This window comes from Sinocyclocheilus anshuiensis, unplaced genomic scaffold (genome assembly GCF_001515605.1).
Source record: "Sinocyclocheilus anshuiensis isolate Anshui unplaced genomic scaffold, SAMN03320099.WGS_v1.1 scaffold78, whole genome shotgun sequence".
NCBI lineage: Eukaryota > Metazoa > Chordata > Actinopteri > Cypriniformes > Cyprinidae > Sinocyclocheilus > Sinocyclocheilus anshuiensis.
In genome coordinates this window covers 1,079,650-1,090,460 of record NW_015544250.1, presented here as the reverse complement: position 1 = coordinate 1,090,460, position 10,811 = coordinate 1,079,650, and the positions used below count along the sequence as shown (strand labels likewise).

Here is a 10,811-nt window from a genome sequence, read left to right as displayed (position 1 = left end):
ATTGGGCACATCATAGCAGACTTTTTCTGTACAGTAATCCAATGTTTATCAGTTTGTGCATTTTAATAGAAACTAGGGGTGGGGGAAAAATCGATGCAGCATAGTATTGCAATGTTTTCCACGGCAATATTGTATCGATCTTTTATTATACTATTTGGTAGAATAATAAAATCAATTTCTTTACAGTCCACTAGATGGTGGTCTTGAGGTTTTTTCTAAAATCCTTTAATGCATAGCAAGCCGTTGATTATCCCGCTTATTCCATGGTCATTTGCCAAGTTATAGACAAGTTAAAACTAGTATTGCTCTTTGCAGCGCAATATTTGACCGAATGGGTAAAAATGACGGTTATTATCGTCAGTTACAGAATTATAGAATTACAGAATTATAACATTTATTTGAATTAATTATTGATCGTTTGTTCGAGAGAAAGATGACAGTTGTGTGTGTGACTTACCTGCGTCTGTGCGTCTCTCTCTACAAACATTGAAGTTGTGAGTTTAGTTAATTAAACAGAGATTTTACCTCCTCCTTGCTGAGGAATATAATGCAGTGATCCAGTATCTAAGCGGTTTTATTGATAAAAGTAGCGGGGCAGCGTTGACAAGTTTATGTTGGCCTACTCCTGAACGTTCTGTGTGCGCAGCAGGATCTCTGATCTCTCTCTCTCTCTCTGTGCGAGTGGTGTGTGTGTGCGTTTTTGTGTGTCAGTTAAAGCAGCAGCACATTAATATAGAACAGTGATTAAACTGACTTGGAACTACCTGTGCATTAAACGGTTTTAATGCATACCTGCCAGTCAATCAGAATCAAGAATTCCAACAGACCATGGAATAAATGAAAGTAAAATTAATTTAATTAAGGTGCACTAGACTACACTAATACAAATAGTTTGCCAGGTGCATACAACATCAGGTTTTCATGAAAGTGTTGGGTCCGTTTGTCTGCTTGACAATCCCATTTTGCACTGCAGCGATAAAACTGAAGTGAGAAAAACAAACTGAGAAATGTTTCTTTTTAGTTAAAACAGATGTTGCCAAAGTTTTCGTTTGGGAACATAATTTGAAGTTGGAAAAAGGTAATAAATTGCAATATATTTAAAATCGCAATAATATTGTATTGTGACAAGTATCGTGATAATATCTCTGGTGATTCCCACCCCTAATAGAAACCACAGGTTGGTTCATTTAAGAAACTCTCTGTATGAAATACCTGTTCGTGAGCCAGAACAGCATCCTGGAAGTTTCCGAGCAAATAGTGCGAGTTGCCAAGGTTACCGTAGGTCCTGCCCTGTGCCGCTCTGTCCCCCAACTCTTTCACAATGGCCAGATTCGCTCTTCAAACCGAGAGGTGCAGTATTAGATACAGTAGCGGGGATAAAGCAATAAAAGCTGTAGCATGCCTTTGGAAAACTTTACTGCAATCTCTGCTATGTTCTTTCAGAAATGAAATATTTTGTCTTTTGGCACATGTGTGTCGTCTACACACTGGTTTGGGTGTTCAAAAGAATGAAAACAAAATGCTGGCTCGCTCACTCGTAGTACTCTGTTGCTTTCTTCAGAGCGATGCGTGCCTCCTCGGGAAAGTCTCCAGGGTCCATACCGCTCCAACATATGTTCTTCCCCTTGGCGTGGTACACATTCCCGTAATTATAGAGCGCTCGGGCCTGCCCCACCTAACAAAACCACACACAGACACGCACACACAACAGTCAGTCCACAAGCACCGCTCATTACACACCTAAAACGGATCGACGGCTTGCATTTAAACATAAATATGTTTATGGTCTGTTCAAATAGATCAAGTGGTGTCTCGGGATAACAGGACTTCCAAAAATATCTGAGGCAAACTTGGCCATGAACTGTTCAAACAGAGTTTAAAGGAACAACGTGGGAGATATAAAACATTAGACCATAATAATCTTAAATTAAATCTTAAATTTTGGTTGATAATGATAGCAAAAAGAAAATTATATTTGAACAGTTAGTTTTATTTGTATTTGTTCAATAAACAAATATTATTTTATTTATTTACATTTCATTTACTTATTATTTACATTACTAAATAAATATTACCAGTCAAATACATTGAAAATTTTTGCTTTTTATTACATCTGTTTGGCTTCTTTTTTTCAAGCAATGAGGCTTATTTTTAGCTGAACATTTTGTCACAATATTCTTAAACATTTTAGCTGATCATTTATTAACATATATTAAACAAAATTATTATATATACCTACATTATATATATTATTATATATACATATTTAATATACATATATTAAACAAAAATTTAAAAATGAATAAAAAAGTCACATTACTTACAATCCTATTACTATTTATTTGAACAGTCAGTTTTATTTTATCAATTAATAAATCATTGTTTTATTTTATGTATTTAAAAAGTATTTTATTTAAAAAATATATTTTTATTTGATCAAAAATACTGTAAATACATAACATTTTATTTATTTATATAAACAGTTTATATTAACAGTTTATCAGTAAATAAATGAATAAATAGTGTTGCTTACATCAATAAATAAATAAAATCAGTCAATAAATGTATTTAAAGTGCTTTTTATTATATCTCCTCATCATATATATTTTTTTCCAAGCAATGAGTCTTGTTTCTTTTTACTTTAACTTTTTATTTGGTTCTGCAATCATATTGTGACCAGGAGCTGTCAAGCTCCAAAAAAGGACAAAAATAGTCAATAATCCCATTCAATATGTGATGTTTCCAGTCTGATGACGCCATATGATAGCTGTCAGATCTTATTCACACGTACACCTCGCACATATGTACAATGTGCCTTGACTTGCCAGGTTTGACATCAATAAAGAATGCCATTGGTTAGTGAAAATCATACTGTAGATTCTTTAAAATATCTTATTTTGCATTACAAATGATAAATGATGACCGAAACTTCATTTTGGGGTTCGGCTATTGCATTAAAAGGCCCCTTGGTTGTGTTAAAAACCTCACCTTATCATGGAGCATCCTGGAAATGTCCAGGTGTCTTTGGCAACAAACTGCTGCTTCATCATAGCGACCCAAAACCTTCATTGTGTTTCCAAGGTTACCACTGGCTTTAGCTTCTCCCAGCTGATCTCCGATAGTTCTGAAAGAGTCAGAATAACAAAACATGTTATTTTAGATAAGGACATAAACCTACTAGCTTTGAAACAGTGACATAAGCTTCCAGATTCATACCTGGTGAGCGTGAGGTCATGCCGATGGTATTCCAGCGCCTTGTTGTAGTCGTGCAGGTGGAAGTAGGCATTGCCCAGCTGACTGTAGATAGCGCTCAAAATCTGCAGGTCTTCTGTGCCCACCTGGATGGCCGACTCAAAAAAGGAGACACCCGCATGGTAATCTCCCACTTTACACAGACGCTCACCTTCCAGAGCCAGTTCCAGACACGAGGCTTCCATCCTGCACGGGACAGTAGAGAGGAGAGCAAAGAGCAAGATTAGGATAAGATGGGATCATTAGGTTATTTATGAGGTTAGGGTTAGGACCCAGAGACCAAAAAAAAAAGAAAAAAAAAAGGACTTTGGCTAAAACTAAACAAAATAAAAATAAAAATAAAAATAAAAATGAAAAAAATAAAAAACTGAAAACACAATTGAAAAATACATAAATAATAATTAATAAATAATTACAAATAAAAACAAATGAATAAAACATTTACAAATAAACATAAAAATTAAATAATTAAAAACATTTAAATGGTGGCTGTCATAAAAACTTGATGGATTTATTCAAACATAAATTAAACATTGAAGAACAGTAAAAATTATAATGAATATGTTATATGGTGCATATAGTAAGCAAAATGCCCCTCTTTACAGTTTATTTTTCTATCTGACTAATGAGTTTATAGTCACCGAATATTTTTTTTTTCTGAGGTAAATGTGACGTTATGTGACATTGTTTACAAGCCGTTATATTGAAACGCTACAGCGATCTGTCACTCCACATTAAACAGCATTTATTGTTTAAATACTGCAGTACAATGCACAGAATTTGAAATCAAATTATTAAAAATAAAAATAATAAGTAATAAATAATAAATAAGATTAATGATAAGTAAACAATAATAATAATAATACTACATACAAATGGAATTAAATACATAAAATAATCAATAATAAAAGATCAATTTTAAATAAATATAAATTATAAAGTAATAAAATAATTAATTAGATAAACAAACAATCACACATACATATTTTATTGGTTTATTTTTCAACCAAATGTCTGTTTACTAGGGCTGTAACTAGGATGAACATTAGGGCTGGGTTTCACGATTCGATTCTCATACTTAAGGTCAGGAATCGGATACTTGTTGTCAAATTAAAATTTCGATTCCGCCTATCGATTCCTTTGCACTTTTTTTTTCTTCATCTGTGAGGTCCGGACCTAGCGATCTGCCAGGACTTTGCTCGCTATTCCAAGCGCTCCAAAGTGTGGCTACATTTGCGATCAGAAGCTTTCAGCCACACAGTATCATTATTTCTGTGTTACAAACATTTAAATCACAGAAGTACTAGGATAAAAATTTATAGTTCAGACATAAATGGTGTGTACGATGGTAGCGATTCAAATAGAGTAAATCACCTTTTGAAAGTAATTTGACACGTCAAATGAAGGTTTATCGATTACATGTTACTCCAGTAGGTGGCGAAAAGGGGCTGTTAAAATGTATGTCTTTGAATCATACAAGAGATTCGTTCAAGAATGCTGATCCATCCAGTAATGAAACAAGTACATCTTGAGTGAGTCATTGAATCATTCATTCATAAAATTACATGTGATTTTGTTTAGTTGTCTCATGTTTTTTCTTCAGAATCATGAGAGAACCACAACTTCCATTGGGGAATGTGGAATCTGGATCAATTTATCCAGAATCATGCAGTTCTATTTTGTACACAAACAGCTCTTAAAGAGTCTAGTTTTTATTTAGCCTGTTGATTTTTGTTCATGTAGAATTGTTAAAGTGAAAAATATTTGCATATCATGCAGTTCTATTTTGTACACAAACAGCTCTTAAAGAGTCTAGTTTTTATTTAGCCTGTTGATTTTTGCTCATGGTATTCAGCTCCAATAAATGGTTTGCAAAAAAGAGACACAGGATAAATGTTTGATACCAACCCTACCAAAGCACAATGCTTATTGCGTGCGATATACTGGATGGGAAGTGCCCTTCAGTGTTCCGTCCATTAACTGAAAACAGGCTAGAATAATCGATTCTTGGGGTTTAAGAATCGATATCGTTCCGTAAAAATGAGAATCGATTAATATCGAGATATCTATATTTTTTACCCAGCCCTAATGAACATAGAGATAAAACAAAAAATAATAAAATATTTCAGTTTGATATACACTTTAATAAGACTATTAAAAGAAAACTGCAACTAAAGGTTATTAAACCTAATAAGCAGTTTAGTATTTGTGTTTAAGCATATTCTAACATTATTCAGACACTGTACTTTTATATTTACATTGAACACACATGCGCTGCCTCGTTTACAAGCAGAAGAATGCACACGCACAGTGGGCACCAGGGTTGCCAGGTTTTCACAAGAAAACCCGCCCAATTGCTACTCAAAACTAGTCCAAAACTATAGCCCAATTGCGTTTCGAGGGGGTCCCCAGTTAAAAATCGTGTTCCGGGGAGTAAAATACATGTTTTTTGGCGGGGTTCCCCTGCTAAAATTCGCATTCCAGGGGATAAATATCATATTATTGGAGTCGCTTCAACCCGCGGACATGAAACATGACAACCCGAGGCAACCGTGTTAAAGTAGCCCAATTCCGCCGGAAAACCATGGACTTGGCAACACTGGTGGACACTGACCAGAAGAGAATTGTTGAATAAAGTCGTTATTTTTGTTTTCTTTGCGCACAAAAAGTATTGTTGTTGCTTCATAAAATGAAGGTTAAAGCCCTGATGTCACATGGACTATTTTACCGATGTCCTTACTACCTTTCTGGGCCTTGAATGTGGTAGTTGCGTTGCTGTTTATGCAGGGTCATAAAGATTTCGGATTTCATCAGAAATATCTTCATTTGTGTTCCGAAGATGAATGAAGGTCTTACGGGTTTGGAACTACATGAGGGTGAGTAATTAATGACAACATTTTTGGGTGAACTATCCCTTTAAGAGGCCTTATAGATGAGGAAAAATTAGGGTCCAGGTCATCTTAACAGCTTTCATTTTAAGTCTATTTACTGTAAATGCATTTCTTATTCTTGCACATTAAGGGACACTAAAAAAAGTAAAAAATGTTTGTGGCAAACAACAGCATTCCATATGGTGGCAAAATCTAGAATTATTACAACAGCAACATCATTAGGTCTTTGTCTACACATGTTCTTGAACACATCTTGTAGGCTGACATGCATCAAAAACATGATGACTCCCTTACAAAGAGATCAAATAGTGTCATAGAATGACTAAGAATCTCAGCTGAAAACGCTTCCATGAACCAGCAACCAGAAGGCTGACTTGAATGCTTGAAAACTCTAAACTATGACAAAATATATGTAAAATATAAACATATTTGTATTTGCATACAAGGACTTCTTTTTGTTACTCGGGCGTTATCTCATAAGGCGCTAATTTTTGTCAGAAAAAAGTACATTTTGGTCTTTTTGTTAACATTGTTGTCTTTTCAAATATATTTTCAAATGTCATTTATTCCTGTGATGCAAAGCTGAATTTTCAGCATCATTACTCCAGTCTTCAGTGTCACATGACCCTTCAGAAATCATTCTAATGTGCTGATTTGCTGCTCAGAAAAACACTTATTATTATTATCAATGACAAAAACAGTTAAGCTGCTTAATCTTTTTGTGGAAACCATGATACATAGGATTTATTTGAAACATATAATCTTTTGTAACATTATAATGTATGTCTTTGCTGTCACTTTTCATCAATTTGATGCATCCTCGCTGAACAAAAATATTAATTTCTATCAAAAACAATGTTACTGATACCAAACTTCTAAAGGCTTTTCAAACCAACAAGCAATCACCTCCAACACCATAGCAACACCTTAGCAACCGCATAGCAATACCCTAGCAACCACAGGAAAACTCACAAACCTCACCTTTTTTCCTTTTTCTTTTTGAAACATTCTGTGCACCATCTAAACATCTCAATCTTCTGCGTGACTTTCTCTCCTCTGATGTGATAGACACGTTTAATACTCCACGGGGTGCAGCATGAGACCCACGGCTTCGACCCTCTCAGACACATCCTGAAACGGATAGACCTCTTCCAAAAGACACTGAATTCCAGGATAACCCCCTCTGTGAGACCTTTCCCAAGACTCCAGTGAGAAGCCTCTGCGCAACCAAACGGGGCTTCAGCTTGTAAAATGTTTTGTTGTTGACACACGGTGACAGGTTACGCTGGGTCTTGCACACATAAACGGAGGGTCAGCGGTAAGCCTGCTGATAACAGATGCAACAGTGTGACATGCCAGTGTCATCTACGGACACCCGATGGCAAGCGTCACTTCCAATTATGAGTGAGACGACACATGGAGATTATCACGCGTAAAGGAGGAACCAGAGTAACTCTAATGTGCTTTGAACAGCTCCTAAACCCGTTATTCCAGTTGGATGGGTCAACCTCAGTAAAAAAAATGCCATGCAGCTTCTGATTTTTTTCCACTTACACTTGCATTGATGGTTCCATGAAGAACCTTTTAGAACCGTTCCATTCCACAAAAGGTTCTTTATAGTGGAAAAGGTTCTTTAGATCTTTTTAAAAGTTCTTCACACTAAGAAAAAATGTCTCTTTCAAGAACTGTTCACTGAAATGGTTCTTCTATGGCATTGCTGCAAAAAAAAAAAAAAAAAAACTTTTAGAACCTTTATTTTTAAGAGTGCATTCTTAAAAAAAAGATTATTTAATGGCATCAATGGTTCCATGAAGAATCTTGAACAATTATGGAATCTTTCCACTGTACAAAAGGTTCTTTAGCGTTTTAAATTATTCTTCAAACTAAGAGACAAATAAATGGTTCTTTAAAGAACTGTTCACTGAACTGGTTTTGGGGAACCAAAAATGGTTCTTTTGTGGCATCACTGTAAAACCCCCTTCTGAGTGTAAACTTAGTTTTGCTTGCTAAGTCATGCAACTCATTACTATTACTTACTCATACTCAAGGTTAAGGATAAGTACAAACCCCTTAACCCTAAGAATTAAGGATTGACACTTAACAAGTCCTGCACCATTTCAGCAACAGACATGAATGATATATCATGTGGATTGTTGAGGATAGTTTAAATATTCAGAATACAATATATTTAGGAGATAAAAAAGCCAAACACATTAATTTATAGAACACTGAACGAGGCACCCAAAACAAAACTAGACGTGAGAGTCTAGTTAGGCTTTTGGCTTGGGCCAGTAAGCAAACAATCTAGTCAGCAACTTTTGCACAGTCAAGTGCACAAAGTTCTTCAGAATATGTAGACATCTATTCACTCTCTGCATGTTGCAAAGTAGGAAGGCTTTAAAGCCTTCAAGGAATAAAGAAATCCAACAAAAGTAGAGTGAGAATCATCGTGAAGGAGATGACATGTGGCCAAGTATGGTGACCCATACTCGGAATTAGTGCTCTGCATTTATCCCATCCAAAGTGCACACACACCCGGAGCAGTGGGCAACCATTTTTTTGCTGCAGCGCCCGGGGAGCAGTTGGGGGTTCGGTGCCTTGCTCAGTCGTGGTATTGAAGGTGGGAGAGAGCGCTGTACATTCACTCCCCCCACCTACAATCCCTGCCGGTACGTGACTCGAACCCGCAACCTTTGGGTTACGAGTCTGACTCTCTAACCATTAGACCACGAAATAGAATCGAATAGGAAAATCTTTTCTAATATTATAAATGTCTTTACTGTTACTTTTGATCAGTTTAATGTATCCTTGCTGTATAAAAATATATATTAAAAAATCTTACTGACCACAAACCGTTTTTAACTTTTTTAGGAACCTGGGAAGTAAACGCCTCAAACACCCTGACAACCATCAAGAACACCTTACAAACCACAATTAGCAAGAGCAAAGAGAAGGTAGGAAGGCTTTAGAGCTGTAAAGGTATAAAGCAATCCAAGAAAACCTGCCAGAATCGATTCATCTTCTGCTGAAGTAGAGATGTTATCGTGAAGCTCGAATTGACTCCAGCCAGAGAAACTGTCAGGTAACCAAGGCCACGTTGGGAAAATCCATTAGACCGAGTTAAATCCCGCGCTTTGCCCAGAGTGTCCTCAGCGGAAGGCTTGCGGCGTTCACATGTTCTAATTTCTTTATCCTCGGCGAGGTGGGACGCGGGCCGAGTGGCTGATGCGATTTCTCCACTGACCAATGCAAATGACTCATTCGCACTAACTCATACTTCACATGATGTCATGAATTTCACTGACACTTACTGAAACACCAGGCATATGTTGCTCGTTATTTATGTTCATTTCTAAAACTCCAACTGTAAAATTAAACTTCTGTCATTATGTATTCACCCTCATGTCTTTCCATAAGTTCTGTAAAACTCAAAATGAGAAAATTTAGCACAATGTCTCGTTTCCACACAGATAAAATAAGTTGTGACCAAAAATGACAACAACAACAACAACAATTATAAAATATATTATAAAAGTAGCCCATTTGAACCAGAAGCTATTTTACAAGTCTTCTGAAGCCAAACAAGAGCATTAGCAAGCTGCTATTTCAGTAATTATAATAAAGATTAAACAAAATCAAATATTATTACATGAAAAACTAAAAGAAAATTAGAAATGCTGCCTTGGCAACTAACTGAAATAAGTTTTACAACTTAAAATGAATTAAGTAAAACTAATATAAAGCTAAATATACATTTTAAAAAAACTAATAAAAGTGACAGAAGCACAAAAAATTACTAAAACGTAAATGGAAATTGAAAATACACAAATAAAAGCTAATTTAAAATATTAACATATATTATAATTAAAATATTAATAAATATAGTGATACTAAACACCATATAAGTGCTGTAAAAGAAGTCCAGTTCAATCAGTGATGTTAATGTTAACTAAAATTAGAAGAAAATAAAAAAACATTTTCTGTGATTAACAGAGATGAAATAAAATCTAGTTAAATGAAAAACTTAAAAAACTTCTTAAAAATAGAAGTGTAAAGTACTACAATTACTAAACCAGAAATAAAAAAATTAAAAAACAATAAAAAAGACAAAAGCACTAAAACTTACACTAAATTACTAAAACTTAAAAAAATAAATAAATAAAAATAAAAACTTAAAACAGAGAACATAAAAATGTTAATATAAATAATATATTAGTAAGTATATAAATAATACTAAAATAAAACTGCCTACTATAGGCCATCACTGAACGCAACATGGCAGTTCAAATACACAGATTGAGGAATGATATCTGGAAGCAGCAGTAGTGAATAGACTTGTGCCGGTATTCGGTAATGCGATATATCACGGTAATGAATATGCACGATATTGTTATCGTGGGCACTTCTAAATACCGTGAATAATTATATATTGCAAATTATTTAGAATTTTGAATGCATTTTAAGAATATTTTTCCCATCAACTTGTCAAAATGCACAACACCGCTGTATGCTGCGTGAAAGACCCGTGTGCTCTCTGATGTAAATAAGCGCAGACGAGAAGCACATGGTGGAACATGTGAGAGACGCTCTGGATGAAAGCGCACTTCCACTCTCTGACAGCAGATGGCGCTAAACTGCAGAAATAATAATAATAATAATAATAATAAT

The 10,811-nt window shown here is 35.1% G+C and overlaps 1 protein-coding gene across 3 annotated transcripts in view; it reads right to left on the bottom strand.

The window, feature by feature from the left end:
• LOC107697895 (G-protein-signaling modulator 2-like) overlaps positions 1–10,811 on the bottom strand; it is a 24,241-nt gene that overhangs the window by 8,851 nt on the left and 4,579 nt on the right. For 2 of the 3 annotated variants that reach the window (XM_016498755.1, XM_016498756.1), the window contains exons 2-5: positions 3,217–3,438; positions 2,989–3,124; positions 1,536–1,675; positions 1,213–1,336 (exon numbers count right to left, since the gene is read on the bottom strand). In XM_016498755.1, the coding sequence (XP_016354241.1) occupies positions 1,213–1,336; positions 1,536–1,675; positions 2,989–3,124; positions 3,217–3,437 (621 nt within the window). In that variant the 5' untranslated portion in view covers position 3,438. Of the gene's footprint in view, positions 1–1,212; positions 1,337–1,535; positions 1,676–2,988; positions 3,125–3,216; positions 3,439–7,124; positions 7,361–10,811 lie in introns of those variants that run through there. The other variant, XM_016498753.1, reaches the window with a different exon arrangement.